At 39.6% G+C, this 27,435-nt stretch overlaps 1 protein-coding gene across 3 annotated transcripts in view; it reads right to left on the bottom strand.

Annotated features, from left to right (window-relative positions):
* Positions 1 to 271: 271 nt before the first annotated feature.
* Positions 272 to 27,435, bottom strand: part of cd276 (CD276 molecule) — a 77,212-nt gene continuing 50,048 nt past the window's right edge. For 2 of the 3 annotated variants that reach the window (XM_068318016.1, XM_068318025.1), the window contains exons 5-9: positions 25,905 to 26,042; positions 22,300 to 22,341; positions 17,621 to 17,673; positions 16,612 to 16,650; positions 272 to 1,120 (exon numbers count right to left, since the gene is read on the bottom strand). In XM_068318016.1, coding sequence (XP_068174117.1) covers positions 16,645 to 16,650; positions 17,621 to 17,673; positions 22,300 to 22,341; positions 25,905 to 26,042 — 239 coding nt within the window. In that variant the 3' untranslated portion in view covers positions 272 to 1,120; positions 16,612 to 16,644. The remainder of the gene's footprint in view (positions 1,121 to 16,611; positions 16,651 to 17,620; positions 17,674 to 22,299; positions 22,342 to 25,904; positions 26,043 to 27,435) is intronic. The other variant, XM_068318035.1, reaches the window with a different exon arrangement.

Raw genomic sequence — 27,435 nt, 5'->3', positions numbered from 1 at the left:
TAGCCCTAAAATAGGACCGCATTTAACTCGGAACAATTCAACATGTCAGCATTGATCTGCATGTAAATTAAATGTTTGTATTACTTTGACTGTAATTCATGTTTGACTCATTATGTAGTCTAGTCTGCAGATAAATCACCAAATGGAAAAATGGAAGGATTAATATGAGCAACATGGTTAGGGTGACAAAATGTTTGTAATCAACGTGACCTTGTTCCGCTTGAACAAGCATTAAATGTGGCGATGGGACCAATAATTACCAATGACCAGGCAGCTTTACCATCTCTTTAATAAAAATAGGCACTGCGGTATCTGGCATTCAGACAAGGACATATGGAATGGGGACGTGCTCAAGATGAAAAAAAAAAAAATGCAGTGAAACGGCCTGTGCCACCACTATCCTGGAATAGATAGATCCCACATAAGCTGTAAAAACTAGTCAAGATAGTTTTATGTTCATTCAAAACATTTTAGTACATATAAAGATATCAGATCAGTGATAAAATCAGGGCACAATCTGATGGACCATTTGTAGTTGGGTGGAGATTTGCTGGTATTCCATTTCAATTCCCTCAAGTTACTATAGGGGAGCAGCACCCAGTGACAGGTATAAGTTACTCCCATGACAGACTAATTAGCAAGTTGAGGAATAATGGAAGAACCAGCTCTATCTCTGGCAGCGAGACAGTAATCACCGCTGAGGCAGGGTCATCTCTTGAAGTGTCTCACTTCATATGGGATGGGAGATCTCTGGCACATATACCATCACAACCCAGAGTGATACCTGCGACAGAGACAGGATCCTGTCACATCCTGTACTTTTCAAACAGAGCTATTCTTTTTGCACACTGCATACAACAACCTATTCAATGGCCTTCACTCACTGCCCCTATTCCCAGACTGTTGGGGAGGGCAATGGCAGGTAATTGTATATGATGTGTTTATGTGTTTTCATGAAAACTCAAAGGAAAGTCTTGGAAAGAAGATGATGAACTCATCTTCTGCTCAGCAAGGTTTTGACGTTCTGTGGGGGCTGCTGGAAATAATCTCCAGGTTGATGGATAGGTGGAGAAGGATTACCCGCTTGACTCATCTCCTGCATGCCGTCTGGTCGCAAATCCTGGAAGCAGACACAAAATATAATACATACAGTGTCAGAGTGTTGACCATAGGATAGTGTGTTAGCTTTAAAAAATAAAGAAACACAAGCTGGCAGTTTTGTTAATAACTGCTAATAATATAATTTATTCATTCATTCATCTTCAGTACCCGCTTCTTGGGACGTGAGGTAGGGTACACTCCGGACGTGACACCAGAGCACGCACACACTCACACCTACGAACAATTCATTTAAGCTGCATGTTTTTGGAGGTGGGAGGAAACTGGAGGACCAACAGAGAACCCTTGCAGGCGAGGGGAGAACATACAAAACTCCACATAGGACTTGAACCCGGAACTGTCTTGCTGTGAGGTGACAGTGCTACCCACTGCACCACCGTGCCGCCCCATAGTGACAAAAAACAGTCATCTTTTACATCATATAACACTTGTGCCATTACTAAGGTTTGTTTCCAAAGATTTCAATACCTTCCGATCAGTCTTCATGTACAAATCCTCCCATCTACACCATGTACTGAACTTCCAATGCTTCTCCTTTCTTTAAGCCCCTGTGGACCATCCCGCTGCTACCACAGCAAATGGAATTGTTCTCCCTGCATCATTAAACAGTTTGAATTAACTTGATGGAATTAAATTATGTCACACATGAAGCTATCAAACCCCTCAACTTTTAAAAGCAATAAAGTTGCCTATATGCTTGCAGCTTCAGTTTTTGAGCTACATTATTCAAGTCAGTCAGCTGTATCAGCATGCAACTGGACTTGTAAATGAAAATAGTGGACGCGCACATCAGGATAGATAATTTAATTTGCTTTTCCCGGTGAGATGTCCAACATTAATACCCCCGGAGGAGCTAGTAATCTGTCATGGTAGCGGAAACTCTCTGTTCCATTAAGACCTTGGCTGTACTGGTCTAAACTACCATGAATCTACTTTTGAATTAGACATACTGCAACTTCAATGGGTTTGACTCTGTGCACATAAAGTATTTTCTCATGTTTTAAGCAATCATCATGTCCATCATGATATTTAGCCCAAGACAATAAAAATGTATCTGTTAGTGAGCTTCTCCTCTCCTGATCTGTTAGTGGGATAGCTTCATGTGTCAAATTCTTCTTCTCCTTTCTGCTTTTCCGTTCAGGGGTCGCCACAGCAAATCACTTGCCTCCGTTTAACCCTGTCTTCTGCATCCTCTTCTCTCACACCAACTACCTTCATGTCCTCTTTCACTACATCCATAAACCTCCTCTTTGGTCTTCCTCTAAGCCTCCTGCCTGGCAGTTCAAAACTCAGCATCCTTCTACCAATATATTCACTATCTCTCCTCTGGACATGTCCAAACCATCTCAGTCTGGCCTCTCTGACTTTATCTCCAAAACCTCTAACATGTGCTGTCCCTCTGATGTACTCATTCCTGATCCTATCCATCCTGGTCACTCCCAGAGAGAACCTCAGCATCTTCATCTCTGCTACCTCCAGCTCTGTCTCCTGTCTTTTCCTCAGTGACACTGTCTCTAGACCAAACAACATCGCTGGTCTCACCACAGTTTTGTACACCTTTCCCTTCATTTTAGCTGAAACTCCTCTATCATACTTCACACCTGACACTTTCCACCACCCGTTCCATCCAGCCTATACACACTTCTTCACCTCTTTTCCACACTCTCCATTGCTCTGGACTGTTGACCCCAAGTACTTAAAATCATCCACCTTCTTGATCTCTTCTCCCTGTAACCTCACTCTTCCTCTTGGGTCCCTCTCATTCACACACATGTACTCTGTCTTACTGCGGCTAACCTTCATTCCTCTCCTTTCCAGGAGAAACCTCCACCTATTTAGCTTCTCCTCCACCTGTTCCCTGCTCTCACTGCAGATCACAATGTCATCTGCAAACATCATAGTCCATGGAGATTCCTGTCTAACCTCGTCTGTCAGCCTGTCCATCACCACAGCAACAAGAAAGGGCTCAGAGCTGATCCCTGATGCAGTCCCACCTCCACCTTGAACTCCTCTGTCACACCTACAGCACACCTCACCACTGTCTTACAGTCCTCATACATGTCCTGCACCGCTATAACATACTTCTCTGCCACTCCAGACTTCCTCATACAATACCACAGTTCCTCTCTGGGCACCCTGTCATCAGCTTTCTCCAGATCTACAAAAACACAATGCAGCTCCCTCTGGCCTTCTCTGTACTTCTCTATCAACATCCTGAAAGTAAATACTGCATCTGTAGTACTCTTTTTTGGCATGAAACCATACTGCTGCTCACAAATGCCCTTAATCTAGCTTCAACTACACTTTCCCATAACTTCATTGTATAGCTCATCAGCTTTATTCCTCTGTAGTTACCACAACTCTGCACATCTCCCTTGTTCTTAAAAATGGGAACAAGCACACTTCTCCTCCATTCCTCAGGCATCTACTGCCACCTCTCCTAGACACTTCCATACCTCTACAGGTATATCATCAGGACCGACTGGCTTTCCACTCTTCATCCTCTTAAATGCCCTCCTCACTTCATCCCGACTAATCTTTGCTACATCCTGGTCCACAAAAGTCACCTCTTCTAGTCTTTGTTCTCTCTCATTTTCCTCATTCATCAACTCTTCAAAGTACTCTTTCCATCTTCCCATCACACTACTGGCACCTGTCAATAGACTTCCATCCCTATCCTTAATCACCCTAACCTGCTGCACGTCCTTCCCATCTCTATCTCTCTGTCTTGCCAACCTGTATAGATCAGTCTCTCCCTCCTTACTGTCCAACCTAGCATACAAGTCATCATAAGCTTCTTGTTTGGCCTTTGCTACCTCTACCTTCACCTTACGCTGCATCTCCCTGTACTCCTGTCTACTCTCCTCAGTCCTCTCAGTGTTCCACTTCTTATCTAACCTCTTTCTCTGTATACACTCCTGTACCTCCTCATGTCTCCAATTGAAAGCACATTAAGACGGATTGTTGTAAAAGTGCAATAAACATAAATAATAATTATAACATTATTATAATGTTATTAACAAATAATAATAACATAAATTCTTTATTTTTAATAATAATTCAAAGCCTAGTTAGTTCAAAACCTATTGAGTTAGTTCAAAACCTAGTTAGATTAGAACCTAATTTGTTCAAAACCTAGTGGTTTAGTTAATTAGATATACTTAGTCACTTGGTAAATGATGCTGTCATCATACCATTATTTTATTTTTAACAAGACATAGTATTATGATGCAAATAAATTGTAAATGAAACTTTAGCGCCATTAGTAACAGCTTCAAAATGTCAGTCAATTTATCCATTACCCAAAGAAACACAGTACAATTTTGAAAAAAAAACCAAACTTATTTATTATAGTATATTTTCCCAATTGAGACTGAAGAACAGAGACATGATAGGTACTGAGTGCAGAAGTCAGACGTTAAACAAAAGAAATTAGGTGAACAGCTACAATCATTTAGAATTTAGAAAACCTTCAAAACTTCTGGCAAATCAAAAAGTAAACTCCAAATTAAGTATTTAACAAACTCAGTCTCTCTGTCTGAGAATCCAAACCAGTTCTGGCAGTGCAGAACCATTCCCTTGCCTCAACACCGGAGACACAAGCTGATGGACAGATTCATTTATAGTAGGTACATGAGATTGCACACTAATTTACAGCCTGTAAGAGATTGTTCATGAAAGTGATATAGTACAAGAGTGGATCCAACCTAATGAACTGCTGTAAATCCACAATGTGCCTATTTCTTTACTCATTTACACTGAAATGCAAGTGGCATCTACTCTATCTGTGCAGATGGCCCCATTTTTTTCTGCAGTGGGTATGTTGTTGGTTTTTGTTTGGGGTTTTTTTTGACTCTAACAGAAACTACAACAGTCATATTTGCTATCAAAGACAAACAACAGGCATCTGGGTATAAAAAGTAAATGTTTGTCAGTGACCTTGCAGAAGTATTCAGGATAATGAGGATGCAGCTAAACCTTGGTGTTATTTAAAGATCATTACCAGATCAAACACAAAATGACAACTTCTTTGTGCAAGGAAGGATAATCATGAGGTATAATGTACAGTACGCATCGTAAACACGCATGCAGATTTCATTAAATGCACTATCTAACAAACACAGTAGAATGGTGGTGATATGTGTATATGTGTATGTGCAATGAGGGGGGGTACTAAAAATATGACATTATACTATTAGTGGGCTTCACTACATTTAAATAGCTTTCATTTAAACCATGTGATGTGTGATCTTGTCACAAATGTGCAGTCTGCCTGAGTAATATTTCATAGGTCACATTGTTCATGTGTGAAAGTGATGACCATGGATGAGGTAGTAATATAGCATCTCTGGCTACAAGCCCCACCACATTATGCCATTACAATAAGAAGGAATGAGATGTCTGACAGTTCATTTTGCAACAGTCCCACTACTATTACAAAGCAGCAACATGGTGAAAATTGCACCTTTATCAGTTCTCTGTCTGCGGTTGAGATACCTCAACCTGTATCCAAAAGCAGCCTGCAGCCCCCCTGGTGTTAATTAAAGGGATTTCTCCTCTGGAGGCTGGGTAGGATGAGGGAGTACATTAATCTTGATTATTTAGTTCAGTTTAAAGAGACACATTACCAAGAGCATGATATAAAGGGGAGAGACGAAGGAACTAATTTCTCCTCTATTCACGCACAGATGCCAACCACCTGTGAAGGCGAGTATGTCATTTACTCTCCCAACACTTATGTTCTCAGTATGTTAATCTGGATGCAATGTCGGAACCCATAGGCTGTCTTCCGTCGCCAATTTGCCCTGGAGGGGCAATGGTCAATGTCCCAGAGCTACCGGTGTAGCCACCGGGTGTCTGCATAGCTGGAATCTTTTGCATCCCAAATGGACTGTTTACCTCTTAGCAACCAACAGCCGCTAAAACATGATAGGTCAAGAATAGAATGGTGCTTCCAAACAACAACTTGTAAAATCAAGGAATATCATTATATAAGAGTATTCACAAATAATGACATGTCAGTAACCATCCTCCAATTGCATTAATCCCTGATGCATTGTGAAGTTTTATGTCACCTTCAGCCTGAGCTGGAAAAAGCTGAGCAAGGTCTGAAGGACTATGACATGATTACTTCAATGAGTTCACTTTCCATCCTATTCCCTAGTTTTGTCTGTCACGTACAAGTACGGAGGCTAAAGTTGCACTTGGAAGTGCAACCATAATCCTAATATTTTTCATTCATTTTCCCAACACATAGGTATATGTTGTTTGTACATAAGGTTATTGTTACAAAATTGTTAGCTACTCATTATTATAGTTACCTGTTACTATAGCAACAAGCTAAATATCTGATTCTGTGCTGTGCCCAATATCTTTTTATTGATGATGTCAAACTGGTTCATAGAGAGACGGAAGAAATTGGATTTGGAGTTTTCATAAAGTTCTTGGTGAAGCAAAAAGATAAGCTTGTTTTCAGGATAGTGGAGAATGCAGTGTTTCGTGTTGTCTATAATGCCTCTGGTGCAAGAGGTTCACTTTGATAGCAATCCTTTGTAAACTAGAGGCTGGGATTTCTTCTCTGGTGTTTTTGGTTTTAGTGAACAAAATTTTCTGAATGTGCTGCTAGTATGGTTATGACAAAGCCCATATCCTTCTCACCACACACAAGGCAAACCAAATTGTTGCCATGGAGCTCTCAACAGCCATCTACAGCAGCGCAAAAACATTGTGTGTGCTGCATTTACTCTACTGTGAGGTCACAGGTTGTTTGCTCTGCTTGTGTCCACATGTATGAACATTTAACAGTATCATGCTATCCTACGGATAACACATCCTGTGTGGCCTTTATGCAGTGTTCTCATGTCTATCTACACTACATTTTTATGCATAGAGTTTAATTTTTTAAATTGATGGACAAACAATAATAATTCATTCATTCATTGTCTACTGCTTTTCCTGCTTCAGGTGTGTCAGCGGGGTTTGCTGGACTTAACCTAAGGGGACACTCCGAGCACAATGCCAATGAACTGCAGAGGATAATCACAACAACAACAATAATAATAATAATGATAATAATAATAACAATAATAATAAGCTTTTTATGGATATATTTTTATGATACACACATTTATTGGACATAATATCCATGTAGTTCACATCCAGATTTTTATCATTGCCACACCGCTGATATTGCACACAGTCTCTTATCTGCATTATGAGTAATCAATAGTAGTTAATTGAGCCCAGAGGTAGTTGGATTTAGTGGAGTCTCCTGTGCTTTTCTGACAAAAAACAGAAGAAAAAGAGCTCTCTGGAGAAGACAGCTTTCTGTCGAGTAGCAAACAGAGCAGAACTCCTGCTGTTCATTAGCTGTCATTGATCAGTGATTCAGTTGCTGTGCAACTTCTACCACAGCACACACATAGCCAGATACATGTCAGAACAAGGCAGTCAGAGACTGCAACATCCCGCGACACCCCTGAATTCAAAATTTTGCCCTGACCTACAACTTTTTGTGCCTCTGGCTTCCTGAAAATGTTGCTTATTGTTTTGTGATTATATCACAACGGCTTTTCTTTTTTTAATTTTCTATCTTATCCGGTTCCTATATGTGCAAAAATATCTCAGTGTGAGTAAGACCATAAATCAAAGCACCAGCTTTGATTTATGGTCTTACTCACACTGGCCATCTCCCTCGTCTTATCTCACCTGGTTCCTGAGTGTACAAAAGTTGAAATTTGACGTTGACTTAGTTTTCTCGAGGTCAAGGTCATCATCTCATTTTCATCCCCTTTGCCGCCCGAGTAATGTCCTTTTTGTTTCATCTTTCTGTCTGCAACGGTTGTGAAGATTGTTGGTGGACGAAGGGACCGACGGACAGAGGAACACACAAACCTTGACAATTATATCACCTCTTAGCGGGATATAAAAATTCATATAAAGTATGTGTAGCCAACACGGCATTTTCATCATTACATTTTATTATTCAGTTCACTATTTTGATGTGAATGGATGTTTGCCAAGGTTTCAGCAGTGTGTAGAGACTTCTATGCAGCACGCTTTCACTCCAGTTTTTCTTTTTTTCTCCTTGATATCCACTGCTATCTTTACTTGTTATCTTCCCTCTGAGGCTATTATTGTTGCACCTTATTCAATCACAGAATGTGTAAGGTAGAATGTTGCTTCAATATGTAAAATTGCTGATAAATACCTGAAACATTAGTATAAATAGTGCAGAGATCTGAGATAGTGGGAAAGTGAGTCAAACTCCATTTTAAGACACCTCCTTGGAGAGAGTCCAACATAGATGTCCTGTCTGACATGATCAGCATCTACAGTATGTGGTCTCAGCGGCCTCATAAGGCAGAGAAGAACTGGAGGCCCTCAGTTTCTACTAGTGTTTCTTCTTGTTTTTCTTACCAACTGAAAGAAAACAGACCTTCAGACGGCTCACATCCTATCCCATAACCCTGGCTGTATTAAGCTTTAAATTGTCTTTAAAATAGCTTTATCCCAGTTTTAGTCCTTTCAAGTTTCAATCTATTTTACTACCTTTTACACATTTTTTAGCAATTGTCCCTGAAAATACCCACCATATATATACTGTATAATGAATATTTCACAACTGTGCTAGGGGGAGCAGTAAAAGGGCCATTACATGGTACTAATTGCACAAGTAGCACCAATTTGTAATGAAAATGTAATCTGCAATCCCATTGGAATTTATTGAAAATCATAAGGTAGATGGCCAGGAGTCCATATGCAGATACGTATTTCAATTTCCTTTATTTCCTTTATGTTTTTATGAATTTATTTGCTTCTAATTTAGAGCCGTCTCTGGTTACATCCTAATATCATTATTTTTCTCCTTTACACACAGAAAGAATGACTTAGACAACCAATCATTGTAGATTATGAGACAAGGTCAAGCTTTCCAATTGAAAACTCTACCTGAAAAGTTTGCTTTCCACAATAACATAATTTTTAAGATGAGAAGTGTTTATGTAACCAAAATTGTTTTCAAACTGTGTGTCTTTAAAATGGGAAATACAAAGAGCATATTCAGCACAGATGTGGTGCACATCCACGCATGAACGCACGCATGCACACACACACAGCATATACTTTACATTCTGCTGTTACTATTTCCAATAACATAGAAATAATGTTTATCTTCAGTTCTTTTGTGGTTTAGAAACTTAAAAAAAATGTAATTAAAAAAAATATTCCCAAAACAAATCATCTCTGGACAATTCTGAAGCATCACATGAGATATGGCAGACAAATGGAGTATGGATAACAGATGATGATCAATTTTAACCCACATTTCTGGGGCAGCGGGCGTTGACCTTTAAGAGTAAGAACTGCAGGGTCATTTGAGGACTGGACATAGGTGCAGCCAACCATATTTCAAAATACACAGAATTTACAGAAGATATCCTGCTTTCTAAAGTATGCAGAGTGAATGCTGTTGTAGAATTAAAGGGGATATAAATCTCTTATTGAGTGAGACCATTCCTTTGACTTAACTGCCAATTCCAAGCATTATTAACTGCACAATGCTATTTTTTACTTTTGTTTATGCTCCCACATGCACTTGGTAGCTGTAATGATCACTATGTAGTATTTATGATAACGCACAGTCATTCCAAGGCACTAAAGATGGCAACAGAGCAATGAGGGCAATCTACAAGATATTGAGTGTGCTGCAGATAGCTCAATAATATGTGATGTGTGCTGGGCTGCTGGTAATGAAACCATAAAACTGAGACTAACATTAGTCACGAATGAACAAATGTATCAATAAGGCAAATGTTTATTAAAATAAAGTGTCACCTGACTTTAAATATGACTTTATTTAATACAGGGCCTTCTTTCATTAGCCCAGATATGCCACTTTTAATAAATTCATTAATCAATACTAAAACCTTCATACAAATATTAGAATAATTGATCCAGGTTGATTCAGCAGTGCCGCATTGGGAGCTTGAAGGATATTACTCAGCATTAATAGTCTTGGTGAAGGTCAGTGAATACTACAGTAATGACAAATGTCCGCTGTTTGACTCCTGCTGGCCAGATTTTAGTTTGGCTAGTTACATAAAATGACTTTTTTATGGCAATGATCATTCAGCATATAATAAAGACACGCTAAATGTCTGTCAAATGCTTCTCACTCTTGTGAGGGTTTAAACTGCAGTTCCTTGCACTTGAAAGGGTACTTGTTTCAGAAGATTGGACTCGAATTCACTCAATGACCAGGAATCCACTTTTTCTTTCTTTTATTTGAAAGTCATTAGGCCACACAAGAAAAAAAACAACCATTAAACACAAACAGAAAATTTGAAAAAATGTAACCAATAAAACCACAATCAAACAATATACCCCAAAAATCAAATACATGTTTAAAACTAATTTTAAGCCATTTCAACTACAAGAAATTAACCCTAAAAATAAGTAGAAAATACCCAAATTTAAAACACCCAAACAAATTAAATACATATAAAGCATCATTCAACAATTTTAACCTTACAAATTTTGGCAGCTTTTAACTTCCATAAATACAAATATCACAATTATCAAATTACTTTTAACTTAAATCTCCTTTAAAATGCACGTTTGTAATTTAACTTTCATCCACATTAAAGAAATGACATTTCACCCTGCACTTTAAGCACATGACTTCTTCAATACATTAGAGTTAACCCTGACCACGTGATTAACCCACAACACACTGCAAAACTGCAAAGACGCACAAAAATTCTAAACGAAACAAGGTTGAATTCTGCAGTCTCTTCTTCCCACATCCAGACAACGCAACTGTTCCTTCCCACAGCTCCCTCCTCACTGTCTTCTGTGTGAGTGTCTCCAGCTCCACTGATTGTGCGATAACCTCCCCCTTTTGCACTCAATCTCCAGCCTTCCAGCTGGGAGACACACCCAGACCTGATACACCCTGGCAGAGGGGGCGCGACCTGCAGCTCAGCGTAACAATGTCTAACCTTGCAATAAAAGGTATCCATACAACTGACACTAAAATAAGAGACAATGACACAGGGAAGAACAGACACCCGCTTGTATATGTTGTACGGTGATGTGAGACTGAAGTAACTGTGACTTAGAGGCAATAATGCAACAGATTATTCTGTTTATATCCCCTGTTTCTCTGTAATACATACATGTTCATACTGTGTAGAGACATGGACACAATATAAACACAACACACCAAATCCGTCCTGTTGTACAGCCTACAGCTGTGGCTTTCCCTTATTAGCAGAATACCTTTCAACTTATCCTGAGCAGCAGGAAACATTCAAGAATTAACAGTTAATTGTGTCTTGATTTCTGACAAAAGACCAGCCTCATTATCATGTTGTAATTCCAGCAAGAGAATGACGCAAAAAAAGCTCAATATCTGTCAAATCGAAAAACGATGAGTGCCTCTGGAAATATCATCTTCAAATAACAACAAATCTATGTCTTAACAAGGATTTAAAAAAAGATTTTCTCCTCTGAGGTAACAGCTTTGAACAAAAGTATTTTCTCTGCCTTCACAACTCTGGTTGCAGTGCTGTGACTTTCCCAAAAATAGCTCCAAGGTCTGAAGGTTTCTTGGCCAATTGTGGTCTGAATGTTTTATCCAGAGAGTCATATAATGCCTGACATAGGCTAGTAATGGTTGAGTGAATATGGGGTCAGTGCTGGGACTGTCCTCTTCCTCTTCCCAAGGGTCATAGTGTCCAACACTGCCAGCACTGTGGCTCCAATCAGTATCAGTAAAGATCGCCTGCCTCCCACTGTATTTCCGCTACTGCTTCAGGACACCATCTATGAAAGTGGAGTCATTACAAACGAGGGAATACAGCGATTACACAGCCTTAAATAGAATCTAAAGCCTTACTCTCTGAGAAACTAACAATCTGATTCAATATTCAAATAAGTCAAGAGCAGTTGTCCCAGTATGAAATATAAATACCCCAATGATTTGGAGTGAGTGGAGGTGGAGTGATGAGTCTCCACTAGTCAGCCTCTCTAAATGGGAGAGTCAGTCTACACTGAAGCAAAGTGCAACACCTCCACGTAATGACACACACACAGCAAAAAGTAACACATAACAGAGTGGGATGCAGTTCACTTGAGAGATGCTTGAGAGTATGTGACTCATGCTTTGACAAATATTTTTACTTTTATTTGCCACATGACCTCTGGAGTCCAGTTACTAATCTGTTTCTGTTCCATGTTATCAAATCAGTTTTCTCTGTCAGTTGTTTGTAAGGGGCCGTCGTCCACTAAACCAATAAAGGCCACCGTTCACATACTCTACGTCAGTTTCAGTTCCATTCATTCTTTTGTTTCATCCAGTGTAGGGTGACCGGGGACTGTAGACTACCCCCAGCTGACTGTGGCTACTGTGGGATACACTCTGAACAACATTCAAAGTTCATACAGAACAGTCCTAGGTCCTCTGTTGGTTTTAAATAGCAGACCTTCTTGCTTTGCATAGTTTTAATTTAATTTAATCAGTTTCCATTAATATATCAAAGTTGGAGCACCTTGAGTGAAATGCATATTCCTATAACAGATAATACCGACATCTAAAACAGACATGGGCAAACTCTGGCCATTGGGCCATATAAGGCCCGCTGGGCTTTTTAATCCAGCCAACCGAAGCTAATTCATTTTTACGTTTCCCTGTAATACTGGTGTTTCCCCAATAGGTGGCACACTACAGACCTTTCTTGGCATGTTGTGTATTGCTCTTCTTTTTTGCTTTATTCTTTGAGTCGTCTTGTATAAATGAGTGGACATAAGAAAAGACAAGTAGAGAGCGAGTACAAAGTGTGGACAACAAAATACTTTTTCACTGAAGTACAGCCAACAGCTGCATGGCTGATATAGCAAGAAAGTGTTTTGGTTTTCAAAGAATACAATATCAGCAATCACATTGCACAAAGCACGCCACCCATGCTACCAAACAGTCAACCCAATAACAGGAAGCCACGGCTCAAATGTTGACAGATAATCTTCTAACTCAGAAAAAAAAAATCATACAAACTACGATTCAAAAGTCAAGTAAAGTCAAGGCAAATTGTGTTAGCTTTTAAACTAGCAGAAGCTAGCAAGCATTTCTCCGAAAGCAAGTTTTTGAATGGTAGGGACAGCAAGTATCTTATGTCCGGAGAGAAAAGGCAAGTTGCAAAAAATCAGTTCATAAGGACTGTGACTGATTGATGAAGATACACCCAGTGAATTAAACAAACCGTCGGGCAATATTCACCAGCACTGGATGAAAGTAACAACATAAAATAAATTGTTTAGCTCCAATATTTTAAAGGAGGGATCAAAGACAGTTTTGAAATAACTGGGGAGTTTTGGTTTTTTTACCATGGATTCCCTGAAAGGTAAAAGGCGGGGAGAGGACTTGCATATTAAGGAGTCTGCTGACATTGAGAGAAGTAAGCGACGTTGGAATAAACCTGTCAATGTCACTATGGATAGATCATCCAATTTAAATTTAAAAAAAAGAAAAAAACAAAGAAAAAAAGTTGGGAATCTAGGATGAAGTGAAAGAGGAAAAACTTGATCAGGATGTTATTTTCCTTCACTGCATCATTCATCAGGAAGCTCTGTGTAAGTCTATATTGCAGCCACATTATGTCTTGATTCTAGGAGTAAAACCTGGTAAAGTTACACAAGCAAGGTTACTTCACTACTGTCAGTTTATTACATTCCTGGACGAAGCAGATGCAGATCACCAGGACTTACTTTCTCACTCTCATGTCTGCTTGTAACACTTGGACAAAGTGTTACAAGTGCAAGAGCTAGAAGAAGACATTAGTGCCTTTTTGGAATTAAACAGGAATTTCCCAAGCTAAGCAAGAAGACACTTGATTTGTGTATTTAATGTGGACATACAGTATTTTTGCACATGAATGAGCTGAACATGAAGCTATAGGGAAAAGTTTGTGCATCATATGTACACAAGCATTAGATTGGACGACCCGCTCTACCACTCAGCCACCGCCGCCCCGGAAATTAAAATAAAATAAAAATAAAAAATGAAGCTATAGGGAAAAGTTTGTCGTCATATGTACACAAACATTACATCTTTCAAAACCAAGCTGATTATTATCCAAGCAAATTTCAATTCAGTATTTTTCTCATTTCCCCACACTAGCCATGCAAATCACTGGACCACCTGCACGGGGAATTCTGCCATCAGTTCTGATTTAAAAAAAAAAAAGTAATTTCAACTGGTGTGTTGTCCTCTGCCACAAGACCCTAAAAGAACACCACAGGAGCTCAATTGGAACTGATTGATCCTCAGTCTGACTCTGTCTTAAAGAAGTTTAACTCTTTCAAACTGAATGATCTTAATGCTTCACTTAACAAAGCTACATAGGTTGAGCCACATAGGTGTGGCTCAACCTATGAGCAGACATAGTGTCAGGAACATCAACAAAGCCTGTCACACATCCAAGTTAGCCATCACCTTCGATCTGTGCAACTAGACATGCAACAGACAACTAGACAATGCAACTAGACAACGGCGAGATTGGTGCATTCATGCTGTGCTACCTGATAAAGGCCAAACTCTTTCATGTAATGGGTTTTACATGTCATTTATATTAGTTTGAACAAACAATACATCCATCTGTTCCTGGCTCAGCCCATACGTCAAATTTAAGATCAGATTTTGGCCTGCAAGTTAAAACGTTTTCCGATCCTTGATTTAAAATCACATTGTAAAAGGTACTGAAGTTAACATTGCTATAGGAACCATTTTTTGATGAGAAAAGATCAAGGTTTATTGTCAGAGTTATCTCGAATTCCTTTTTTGTTACACTTCTTTGGCTCGTACATTTTTATTGTGTTGTATTCAAATAATTTTGCAGAACGAGAATATTACTAATAAAAGACTCATCAAGTCAGGATTATACCACATTTAATTTAATAGATAGTGTGAGAGGATGAAGTTGAGGTTATGGCTGCAGGTGCAATTCTTCAAAAAAAAATTACAACTAAAAATGGAGCTGATCTTTTAGCAGGGAACCCATTTTTAGTGACAATGTCAGTTCAACCAGCCTCACCAGGAAAAAAAGGTCAACTATTGTGCAAGTGTCACTTCAACCGTAGTTGGGGTGTGCAACTTGTCATTGTTATTGTGAAGGGGACATCTCTATTAGCAATATGCGGTTCGTATTGTTCATGTCATTAAATGAGACATCCCTGTAAGTAGAAAATGTGTTAATCTCTTCCAGTATTGCTTCAAATCGATTGGGTTTTTCTTGTAAACGCAAACCACATCAAGATTGGCACCCAACAAAAAGCATTGAGATATTGTTTTAAAACCAGTTATCACTTGTTGTGTGTTCTTCAGGCTGTGCTTGCACAAGGCAAGTTTAAAATTGATGGCGTTGTTGTTCCGTCGAGTGGAAATTAAAATGGCTGATGGAAGCTTGGAGAGGCATCAACAGTGTTGAGGGATCTGTATTATTTTGTCATGGTGAAGAGAGAACTGGGCCATAAATCTAAACTCTCATTTTAACATCATTGATCAGTTCCATCCTTTACTCTGGACATGAACTGTGGGTAGTGACCGAAAGAAAAAGATTACGGATACACGTTGCAAGATGATATTGCTTTGTAGGGTGTGTTGGTTGCAAATTAGGAAGGGCATGCAGCGCCAACACCCAAAGATAGCTTGGAGTACAGCACATGCTCCTTCGCATTGAAAAGAGCCAGTAAAAGTGCATCACACATCTGATAAGAATGCCTTCCGGGCGCCTCCCCCTGGAGGATTTGCAGGCATGTGGTAGACCAAGAATATGTTGGAGGGATTACATATTTGGTCTGGCTTTCGCACATAATGGGATCCCCCACTCCCCAAAGAGAACCTGAACATGTTGTCAGAGAAAGGAACGTTACGAATGTCACCTCTTTTGTTTCAACCCCCAAGGACAAGCGGAAATGGATGGATGGATGGACGGACGGATGGATGGATGGATGGATACTGTATTACTATAGCAAAAGGATTCTATTAAGCTAATGATGTAAGACAAGACTAAAATTTCATGCTGTGGCTTCTCACGAGATGAAAATGGAATGTTGAAATCTCTATGATGATGATGATGACAGTGACAGATGACAGAAAGAAACAACAGGCTGCCTGACTCACACCTTAATTGTTTACTGCAGTCATACTTGTACAATCACTTCGAGACAGCGAGGAAATTTATGTTTGCATGGCAGATAAAAAGAAATAGACATATCAGCAAATGACCCCGTCGGTTTTGAAAACAAAATGTCAAGACTTCTCATACTCCTGACTGTCTCCTGAATTAATGCAGCAGAGCCTTATTAGAGCAGCACTTATCCTGGCCTCCAGAGAAACTGTGTCCTCCAGAGCATTACTGCTGAGGATACCACTCAATTATGATGAGAAGAAATAAGATGTGATGCCTAAGTCACAAAAAAAAGATGTATACTCACCATGATTTGGTTGAACTTAGCTTTTCAGCAGGGTCATTGCTAAAGAAAAAAAAGAAATAAAAAACACAACAATGAATACAAGCTCAAATAATTGCATCGTTGAAAGACTCGTGATCAATACAACTAGTCTAAATTGTTTGTGGCAAAATCAGCTTAGAATTCATGTCTATTGTGTGATGGACCACAGCATTATTACAGACTAGTTGTTATCATGTCTTCTTTAGCTCCCTCCTGCTCTGCTCCATCACCACCCTTGCCATGGCTAACAGGAAGCAGAGGGCACAGCACTTTATTTAATTAGTCACAGCAGCTGAGTGCTCATGTGGAACCAAACAGGGGAGGCATATTGTGGAAGTGAGATGGATAGGCACGCTCTCATCGGGCCTTGCCTGTGCTGTCAGAGGAGTGTAGATTACATGACAGAAGGGGAAGAAAGGAGGGGGTGGATGTAAATTTCTTTACAGGGGGAAACATCCTGGGAAACTAATTGCCTTCAGCCCAAAAGAACCCCTGTCCTCTCACAATAACATTCCTCACAATGTTACCTTTATCTAATATGCAAACCAGCCAGAGGTGGGACTGGCCTCTTGTTGTGATGCGCAGCACAGAGTGCTTTGACTGCTTTTATTAACTGTGACAACACTCATTATTTCAAATGATTCAGGAGTCATTATTTTTCCTGCTATCGTGTCTGACAATAATCAGCTTGCCTTTTCCTCACAGACCAGTAGATAACCTCTGAGAGATTGCAAATGCAGCTCATTGTACAGACTCATTCTTGATAAATTCCTACTCAAACTCAAGGCAGAGGATAGCAAAAGTTCCTCAACAACTGCAGTCTCCTAGCACTTTTTAATGTTGAAGCGTGATGTGTTACAAATAACAAGAGAAAGGGGCAAATAAAGATAATATCTAAGTGATACATCTTGTATGTGATACAACACGATTTGAAAAATCAACACGATTCGCTTAGGAGGTTGATGATTCTCATTATTATCCAGCATGTCACCTCGTGATCGTTGGCCTTCAACAGCATAGCAGTACCACTCGGAGTGCAGAGTCCTTGAAGAAAACATAATAAATGACGTGTAGATTACTGCAAGGTGCAGAACTAGCAAGGAACACGCTAGCTGTGCTTGAATTGTGTGTATGCACATCTACTAAGCAGTTGTGTGCATGCAGCTCTTTTAATTAGTGCTCTTGAAGTTATCCAGTGACCCACATCCAATAATGAAGGCAACATGAATGTTCTATTTACATATCTTTAGTCAGTAATGTGTGACCGTTGGGAGAGCCCAGTGGATGAGTGTGTAGTGCCAGGGAAAAGAGAGCATGTCAAGCTGAGCTGCCTGAGGCTGTTTTCCAAGGCCTTCTCAATTCCAATGGCGATGTGGGATGGTATGTTTTTGACCTGCAGGTCTATTAAACTGGGTTATGTAATAAGAATGTGGAGCGAAACTTTCTAAAGAGCAATCGGTAGGCAATCCCTTGTATTTTAAGTTTGTTTTGTTTTTTTTTCGATATGCAATTATTAAAGTGAGCGATGACCTCAACAATTTGTGGATTAAATTGAGCTTGTAAGTGAAGTGAGTAAATGAAAAGAGCAACAAACAAAAGGGTGCACTATGTAATATTATACCAAAATAGAACATTTTCTTTTGCATTAAATGTTATCACATTAAAAAAATTCTATGTTTGTTTACGGTGTTTATGTTGTAGTCTCTTTTTTCCTTCTCTTTGTTGATATCACCCCCGTCAACTGAACAAAATGACCTAGGTTCATAATAGCATTGCTCTATGCCTGGTAGAGGTCGAACATTAGAGTTTAAGATAATGTTTAAGGAATTTAGGGAATTTACCTTGATTTTAGAAAATACAATTGTTTTAGTTACTGAATATCTTCTCAGACTTACTGCCCAACTTAGGCTTAGTGGGCAGCATGGCCTAGGTATCCAGAATTTCGGGGATCATTTTTTTTAATAAATTGATGGAACAGAACCTGTAGGTCTGTAGGGAAAAGAGTAAACAATAGTTAATTTTAAATACATCCTCAAAATGAGACCTAAGCTAATGTTAGTGGAGCAATGAACTCAGGGAGCAAGAAAAGAGACTGGCTGACCAACAGGCTTTAATCAATTTTATGGTGAAGAAATAACTTAACTGTTTCTACAACAGTTAAGTGTCTTGAACTGGACAGTGATGGGTTTCCCTGAAGCTAATAGTGTATTGGAGAGACTGCTCTCCACTGCTGGAGACATCACGTTAATAACAGTGCGGAACATTTCTGCCTCACCATCGTTTGTTGTTCTCTAGTAGGCTGGAGGACTTAAAATTTGCTTTCAAATCAATGAGTACATGAAGTGGTGTTGTGAAAGTTCAGTTATTAAAATGCAGCAGAGGGTTAATCTTATCTGTCAATTACTTACCATATTTCCAGGGGATTAAGGATGAGTCGAGTTTTGTTTGACAACTGGAGCACAACAGTGAAAGTAGTGCCACCTTATCTATTTGTCAATTCAATAATCGGTTCTGAATCATGATAGTGTCAATTTGGAAGATAGACATCTTACAAGGTCTACTTTTGATAATTTTATGAGCTACAGGTACAGCAGCTATAGTAAAGCAACTCATAGCGTTACCAAATGTCAATATTTTCATTAAAGTGGACCTCTTCAAAAAAAAAAAAAAAAAGATGCCAACATGTCCTTTCATTGCTGTGTGAATGACACACTAGGCAGGACAGGTGGGGCTATAATGAGCTCAGAGGTGACTTTGACTGGAACAGCTGTCCTTGTTTCTGTCTGTCTGCTCAAGAGTCACCTTTACACACCCTTAGCAAGCTAGCTTCTAAAAATTAACGCATTTAGGATGATGAGCTACCGGACCTGAGGCTCTTAATATGATTTTAGCAACAGTCATCAATCTTTCAGTGGTGGCCTTGGTACCAAGAAGTCATGGGATGGTGAAGGTTGGGGCTTCTTTCTCTATCAACTTTAATATGCTTGATATTACCAACCCTTCCACTTCAAGGGACTCAACTCGGTTAAGAAGGGCTAATAAAACCTTATTTTACATGGAGCTCATTTTTCAGGGACGTGTCGAATTGGTCTCTCTGACAATTCTTTCTCTCGGAAAAACTGGGCCACCGACTAATGGTCCCTTCCAGGGGCTTTGTGGCTAAGGCCTTGGAGTCCAGGATTTAGGCAGACAGGGGCTAGACCTCATTGTCACAAACTAAAACTAGCTTCTGACAGGAGGAGCTGTGCTTGCGTGACTATGACCCCCTTTAAACATCACATCAAGCTAAGATTACTAAACTCACTTCAGGCTGGAGTTGGAAAGATGAAGGATGAAGCCAGCCAGATCTGCACACATGCACACATCACCATATGCAGGTATAAATTATTAGTACGACACTTCTTTCTGTGTGTGTGGTGCACATCTCCTTGCATGTGCAGACCTATGAGTAAGTGTTTATATATGCAAAGGGGTTGCTGTTGGAGGCAGCGCTTACAAATTAAATCCAGAATTTAAGCTCCACTGTTTGCTAAACATTATACAGTCTATCTTTGCTGTAAAGGCAACAAAGGATCATACTCCACTGCAAATGAATGCCCAAGCCCTTAGTTATCACTGGTTATTGTTCAAATCAGGGTTGTTTTGAAAGGGGTGCACTCTCCTTTGGACAGCTCATTAAGATAACATACAAACGTGGCTCCTCATCGTCCTGGGTTTATTAAAGTAGGGCTCATTTCAGCTCCTTTGTCTCATGCAGGAACCTTGGTCTTTGTCAGCACAATTGGAGCCAGATGGTAAAACAAAGCTGCCTGTCTGGAGTGCTTACAGAGTGATCTCAGAAAGTTGAGCCATTAGCTTGACTTCAACAGCTCACTACCCACAACATCCACCTGGATCACCCAGGTGCATGGATAACATCGGGAGGCTGCTGTGTTGTGACTGGAGTAGACATAACATGGTCTCAAAGCTCTGCTACTCTTTGCCCTACACCTTTACTTAAAACTGGAGTATGGACTTTCACTGTCGGCTGGATTGCTGACCCTTTTTCTTGCTGCACATCTGAAATATTCATGAGCGAGGCATTAGAGAATAAAAGTCATTGTCCCTAGTCACTTTACTTCACTTCTCATCTTATTAAAATCACACGGTATTAACATTACTGTTCATAGAAAGACTGAATAATTCAATCGGACTAAAGAAGGAAATATATTAATAAACGCTAATGACATTAACACTTGAGGGAGACCTGCTCAAGAATGTGAGATGTAGTCAAATGGATGGAAGGCAAAAGAACCATGCTCTGCTTCTTAATGCAGTGAATAATTCAGGAATCACAATTAATTCAGCATCATTCTTGTCCCTGCCAAAGGGGCACACATTCACAGTAATGGTAAGTAAGAGTATAGTATATACATGGTGAGCTTGTCGGCATTGTAGCTGTGAGTATGTAACAGGTTGCCAATAGCATTCAGTTTAAATGGAAGAGCTAGGTCCAATTATTCTTTTTTTCTGAATCATGGTTGGTAAATCACTATTATGTTGCCACCACTACTTACATGCTGGCATGAGGTTATCACCATTAAATTTAAAGCACCATTTATCGCACTTATTCTTGCTCATACACCCCATTTAAATATTCTTCATGAAACAGCTGTGAAATGTCTCTTTAGCAAATGGAAACGTTTTAAAATGTTGAAAAAACTTCCAGGCACTGCGGTCATTTAGTAAGTTTAACTATTAAGATCTGAAAGACAGACTTGTCAAACATGAAATTGTGCAAAATCATTCAAAATACATGCTTGCTCATTATAAAAAAGTTTTAAGTGTCAACCACATCCACCGGATTTACACCAGGATGTTAAACTAATTCTTTACATTTCTACCAAGAGCAAAATAGTGAAGGCAAATCAGTTTGGCTCAGTACTAGATCAGTTGTGTGGAGTTCATGTCAAAGCCATTGTCTCATTCTTGCATTCTGTGCAGCTTAGAATGTATGGAACTTGTTAGCATTTAATTTAAAGACAGTTATAGCTGTAGCTCTGGGGTAATGTGTAACGTTAAACAGCTTGTTGGCATCACTAAATTAGTACACTCTTCTCTCTCTCCCTCGTCTTAAATCACACACAGCAGAGGAATAACGCCAGTTGTTTGCTTTGTTCAAAAGATTTGGTGCCCAGAGCTGGACTTATTTCTCACATGCACTCATGCTACTTAGTTACTTGCTCTGTGCCTCCATCATCCAGACACCTGGATTTCCTGAACATAAATTATACTGTGAGCATTTTGTCATTTCAAAGCTTTAGTAGATGTGTTATAATACAACTCTATTTTATCCAAGGTTTAGGTATTGTGCTCATGTAAAGAATTATTCAACCTGATCAGGGCTCATTCTGGTCCAATGCAGAGCATTAATTCTTTTCTATTTGTCTTCAGTGGATAAAATTCACTGTTGTCCATTCCTGGCAGTGTTCCCAGATTTGCATTACTGTAAAGCTATATGGAACACAGACTGAACACATTAAAATGTCTCAAAAGCATCTAGAGTAAAATGATGTGAGATTTCTTTGAAGCAATGCTGTTTCCTAACTAGCACCAATGCAGCTGCAGAGCTAGCTAAAACATGCAGCGTTCTCTGTACACACAGGCTTGACCAGGTGTTGATTTGCTGACCTATTTTTGACTCCTCTTCTTCCAGCTCCTTGGCCTCCTCAGCTGTGGGAAGACAGAGGAGTCATTATCAGTGAGAACCACAGTACAGATGCAGCACACAGTGTAGTCAATTCATCAAAAGCTCATGGTAAGCTGATCCTCCAGAGCTCAAAGGACAAGCTGCAGTGAGAGCTGTATGATGATGAGAATCCACACAATGGCACCCCCACCATATCTTACAGACACACATACATGCAGAGCCATACACACCCCTTAACCTTTTATCCAGCCCTTTCGCAAAGACAGTAATCACATTAGGCCTTAACTTCTGGCTCTCTGAAAACCCGTTGTCAACTGACTTAGAAAAGCAACTCAGCGATATGCTGTCACACTGACATCCACATGTGACATATTGTACATGTGTGCATAAGCATACAGGCTAAAATTAGACGTGAGGTGAGTGATACTAATTCTATGACATTATTTTTAGCACAATTCAGCTTCAACATGTAATACAGAAGATTAAATTTAGAATTGTACAAAATAAAATGTCAAAGTAACACTATTCATTTTCCTCAACTTTGACAACAGACCTATAATCTTCTGAGGAAGTAAATCATCCATCCATTCATGCATCCAGCCATCCTCTTGTAGATGAGACAACTGTAATTTTCTCCTCTTCTCCACCTTTGTGGGTCACGGGGATTGATGGAGCCTATCCTAGCTGACTATGGGCCAGAGGTAGGGGACAATCTGGGTGCGGCGCCGGTGCACGGCAGAGCCATAAGAAAGACAAACAACTATTTACGCCTACGGGCAATTTGACATGAATTAACCACCTAAATTGCATGTTTTAGGAAGTGGTAGGAAGCCGGGGAACCTAAAGATAGTCTGCACAGAAGGACCTGGAACCTTTTTGCTGTAAGGTGACAGCACCTCCCACTGCGCCACCATGTTGCCGGAAGTAAATCATGTATGAAATATATAAAATTATTACTGCTGCAGCATCATCTTAGTTTCCAGATTTAAAAGCCCTTAGTTTAGTCAAATAAAAAAACCATAGCATTCACAGTCCCAGACAAATTCTAATGATGATCATTCCTCAGTCTGATATGTGAGTTTGGTGACTGATGATTTCTTTCCCTCTGCACATTGGTTACTTCGCTTTAAAGTTGCAGAATAACATTACATTAAACATGTTAATAATTTTTATACTCTGAAAGTGAAAGGACCTTGGAAAAAGAAATGGGTGAAACTACTTTTCAGCTTCACAACTGTGATGAAACATCCACAAAGAAGTGCAAGCCTGTTTACCTTCGCTGCTTTATTCAACACTTACAAATGGCTGCCTCGTTTGTGACAGAGGCAGAAATACCTTGGGGGCAGGAGACACTGGCTCTTTAAAGGCACCTTACAGTCAAGGTGAAAACGAGGGCGTCCACGGGGCAGGGAGTGAGAGCTGCTTTCTTTGTACATCAAAATGTTACAATTGCATGCCCTTATTGCTCAGATCCCAATTGTGTGGGGGGTAAAAAAGGATGGTTATGACCTTAGTGTTAAAGCTGGATCGACCACATAAAAGACAAGAAAGCCAGGGTCAGAAACCGTTCATCTGTGAAGTCAGAAGGGTGTTACTATTCCTCATCATCCTCCCTTCTGCCCACATAGAAGTGGTGCACCATTGCTGCAGAACATCTTTTTTCCACTGCTGTGTCTTCATGGACAATTCACATGAAACAGAAGTAACTGGCTCTCGTGAATAAACCTGGAGTGCATAACTGTAAGAGTATGATTTTTTTTAATGGACAAAATTAGTTCCTTATTGCCACCGTAAAACTAATGGGGCCTTCTTCCTTCATACATATTAGCAGTTTCTCTGCTGTGCAACTTTTAGTGCATGTTCTCTGCCTTTCAATCTATCAATGAACCCTTGATTAAAAATAGCAATGAATAATTCCAGTATTTTGTCCAAGGTAAACTGAAGAGTTAAAACCAGTGAGATACATGCATTGGCACAATCCCCATGAGGAAACACTGTTTCTCTCATGAATTTAATTTGTTAGATGGGGGAGATTTGTCACTTACATGAGATCTTCAAGCATAGTACTGATTGAATTATACGCTCATCTAAATGTAAAATGAGCTTTAGAGAAATAGAACAGTGTCCCTTGATAGTGAATGTATATAAAATATTTAGTCTTATGTAAGGATGAGAAGATGCTGGTTTTGAGATATACCACTGTCCCTGGAACTTAGCTTTCATTTCCAGCCGCAAAACCACAACCTGCTCTTCCCTGTTATGATACACCTTCTTGTTCTCCACATACATTGTGACAACGAAGAAAAATGACTTACTCCTCCCTTCTCCACTTCAACTGACCCTTCCACCCTTGCTACCCGGACTCTGCAAAGAGAGTCAACTTCAATTTGGCCATACCGTGGACACCAATAAAAGATTAGACAACCACAATTACATTGCACTTCCCTGCTTCCTGCCCTCAACACAACTCTGGATATGGGCCGAACAAACCTTTTTGAAGCTCTTCCACATCCACAATCATATAATATCAAGCTATAAAAAGTGCATGATATACAGCAGAATGCAGAAGCATTGTTGGGAAGTGGCAGAATAAGACTTAACTTTTCAACAAAGTGTGCAATGGATGACCATAAAATCACTTCTGTCTTTGGTGTTAGTACTGCAGATGGGAAATCCAGCTCTTCATCCACTCCACTAAATACAATAACCCCTCGAAATCTTTGCGCTTTTTCCCACGAGAGAACCTGCAGTATATTTCTACCTTTCCATTTCAATTGATGTCATGTGTTCCATGGAGCTATTTACTCTTTACTCTGAGTCTGTGTGACTTCCATATTTATTTTCAGACCTCTGGGCCCTGTTGCAGACACTGGCTGACCTTTATTTAAATGTCTCCTCCACTCTGAGCAGATCTCATTACAGCAGAGCTGGTGGCCCTCTACGATCTATGTCATTTCAAAACTTTTCTCTTTGCACTTCCAGGCACCCTCAGCTATTCTGCACCACTAATTACTAGACCCAAGTGATGATGTTCCTGTTTTCTGAATATACTGCAGATGTCCCATCATTGGAGCTGACGCTTGAACATTAAATAGCTCTCTTTCTCCATTGTCAAAGTTCCTTGAGCAGCACACTTACCACTGTTTTATGTGCTATGTTTCTCACTTTAGCGACAGTTCCCACATGATGCAGAAAAGTGACAGTATACAACATCATCTTCCAGGTGAAACTTTGGCAATTGTAAGGAAACCATATGCATTTTAAAGAAAGCACCGGGGAAGGTTTTCAGGGCCTGATAGCCTGATAGGTTAGTATCAATTATTCAGTAGGTTCTTGAACTGCGTATGCAATAGATTAATAAAAGTTACAAAACAGAAAACAATCTTATTGCTTCGTTTTTTTGTGCTGCTTGGAGATTAATGTTTCATATCTGTTCAAGACAAGACAATCCAAACACATGCAGTTGTCAAACTTTGAGAAATAAATATAGATTTCCAGAAGTCATCATCAATTCATTTTACTCCTTATGTTATCTGTGCTGGTGTCAACATGAACACCAGCACCAGCACTCCTCCATTTGCCATACCTTCTCTCCTGGCCTCCTCACAGCTCTCCTTGATCTTCTTGCGGCAGACAGCAGCCAGAGCAATGAGCAGTACCAGTAGACAAACAGCCAGACCAACAGTTACCCATAGAGCCACTGGGGGAAATGCAAAGTTCTGACCTGAATCAAAGGGCAGAAGGAGAGGCAGAGAAGGAAGATCCTCATTATTCACTCTTGCTGAGCTAAAATAAGAAGCGCAACTGGCACTGCCGTATCCATCACCATTACTCCACAATTTGACAATTTCACTATTTGAGATCTTGAATCCTGAATTGCCCAGACAGCAGAAGTACAAAACCCCAGCACGATGACACTGATGATGATTATTGCCATAACCATCATCATCTAAATCATTATTGACTGTTTTTTTTTTTTCATTTTATCTTGTCATTACTCTTGAGTTTTTTGAGGATCTTTTGCTTTATTATGTTAAGTGAACAGAGTTAAAGCTTCTTTACTTGTGTCCTTTGAAGACACTTGAGTCTTACAATTGAGTCCAGATGGCACATAGATGACAAGTTGCAGAAATCTGTGTTGTTGTTTCTCTCAGATAGCATTGGCACAGAGTTAAGTTGTTGGCATTAACTGTCCCACCCTCTCCCTTCTGCTACATATTGCTCAGATGTTAGGAATCCTTTGCTTATCATTTATTAAATTCTTTATGCCTAAAATATAATAGTCGACACTCTTAACTGGAGGAAATGCAAGCATACATTAAAAATATTGAAGAAAAATATGAAGAAGGTAAAAAACAACAACATGTGGCATATACAGTATTTCAAAATTAAAGTTAGATATTTTTTGATGAGCACAAAGCTGAAGAGATTTCAGACAGCACCACTCTAAAAACACTTTCGAGACAATTAGAAATCAAAATGAGTGACAGCATCTTGGCAAACTGCAGACTGATGAAGAAAAATAAAAACTGGTCAGCAAAACAAAGAAATCACAGTCACAGCCAAATTTCCCTGGGGTATTCAAACTGAACAGAAGGAGAAGAAAAGAAAAGAGCAGAGCCACTAAATAGCTGTGTGTCTGACTGTAGCACAAATAGGCTTCCATCACAGCATACCCACTTGGACAGATATTAAAAACAATAATAATACAGACAAGTAAAAGAAAAATGACAGACAGAAAGATGAAATGATTAACCATCTGGAAGGATGCGGCATTAGCTATGAAAACTGGTAAACAGGCGATAATACAGCCCAACCAAGGGGTAAGGTAGACAGTGACCTCTTTTTTGGAGGTGAAAATGCAATGTCAGTATTTATTCTGCTGTTATTGTTTTTTAGCCAGGCATTGCTCCGAGGATGAAAATGTCACTGTATATATCACATCGCAACTTCTGTCAAAACTACAATATGGACCACCAATGATTTTGAGCAGGAATTAATAGTCCACAGGCGATGATGTCCAATGAGCTTTATGGACACCTTATTCCTTAATTTTTTTTCTAGCGCAACTCAAATTTGTCATTTTGAGTGAAAAGACCCACCGGGCATGTGATAGA

The sequence above is a fragment of the Antennarius striatus genome, chromosome 1 (genome assembly GCF_040054535.1).
Source record: "Antennarius striatus isolate MH-2024 chromosome 1, ASM4005453v1, whole genome shotgun sequence".
Classification (NCBI taxonomy): domain Eukaryota; kingdom Metazoa; phylum Chordata; class Actinopteri; order Lophiiformes; family Antennariidae; genus Antennarius; species Antennarius striatus.
The sequence above is the reverse complement of the archived record's forward strand: the minus strand, read 5'-3'. Positions and strand labels throughout refer to the sequence as shown.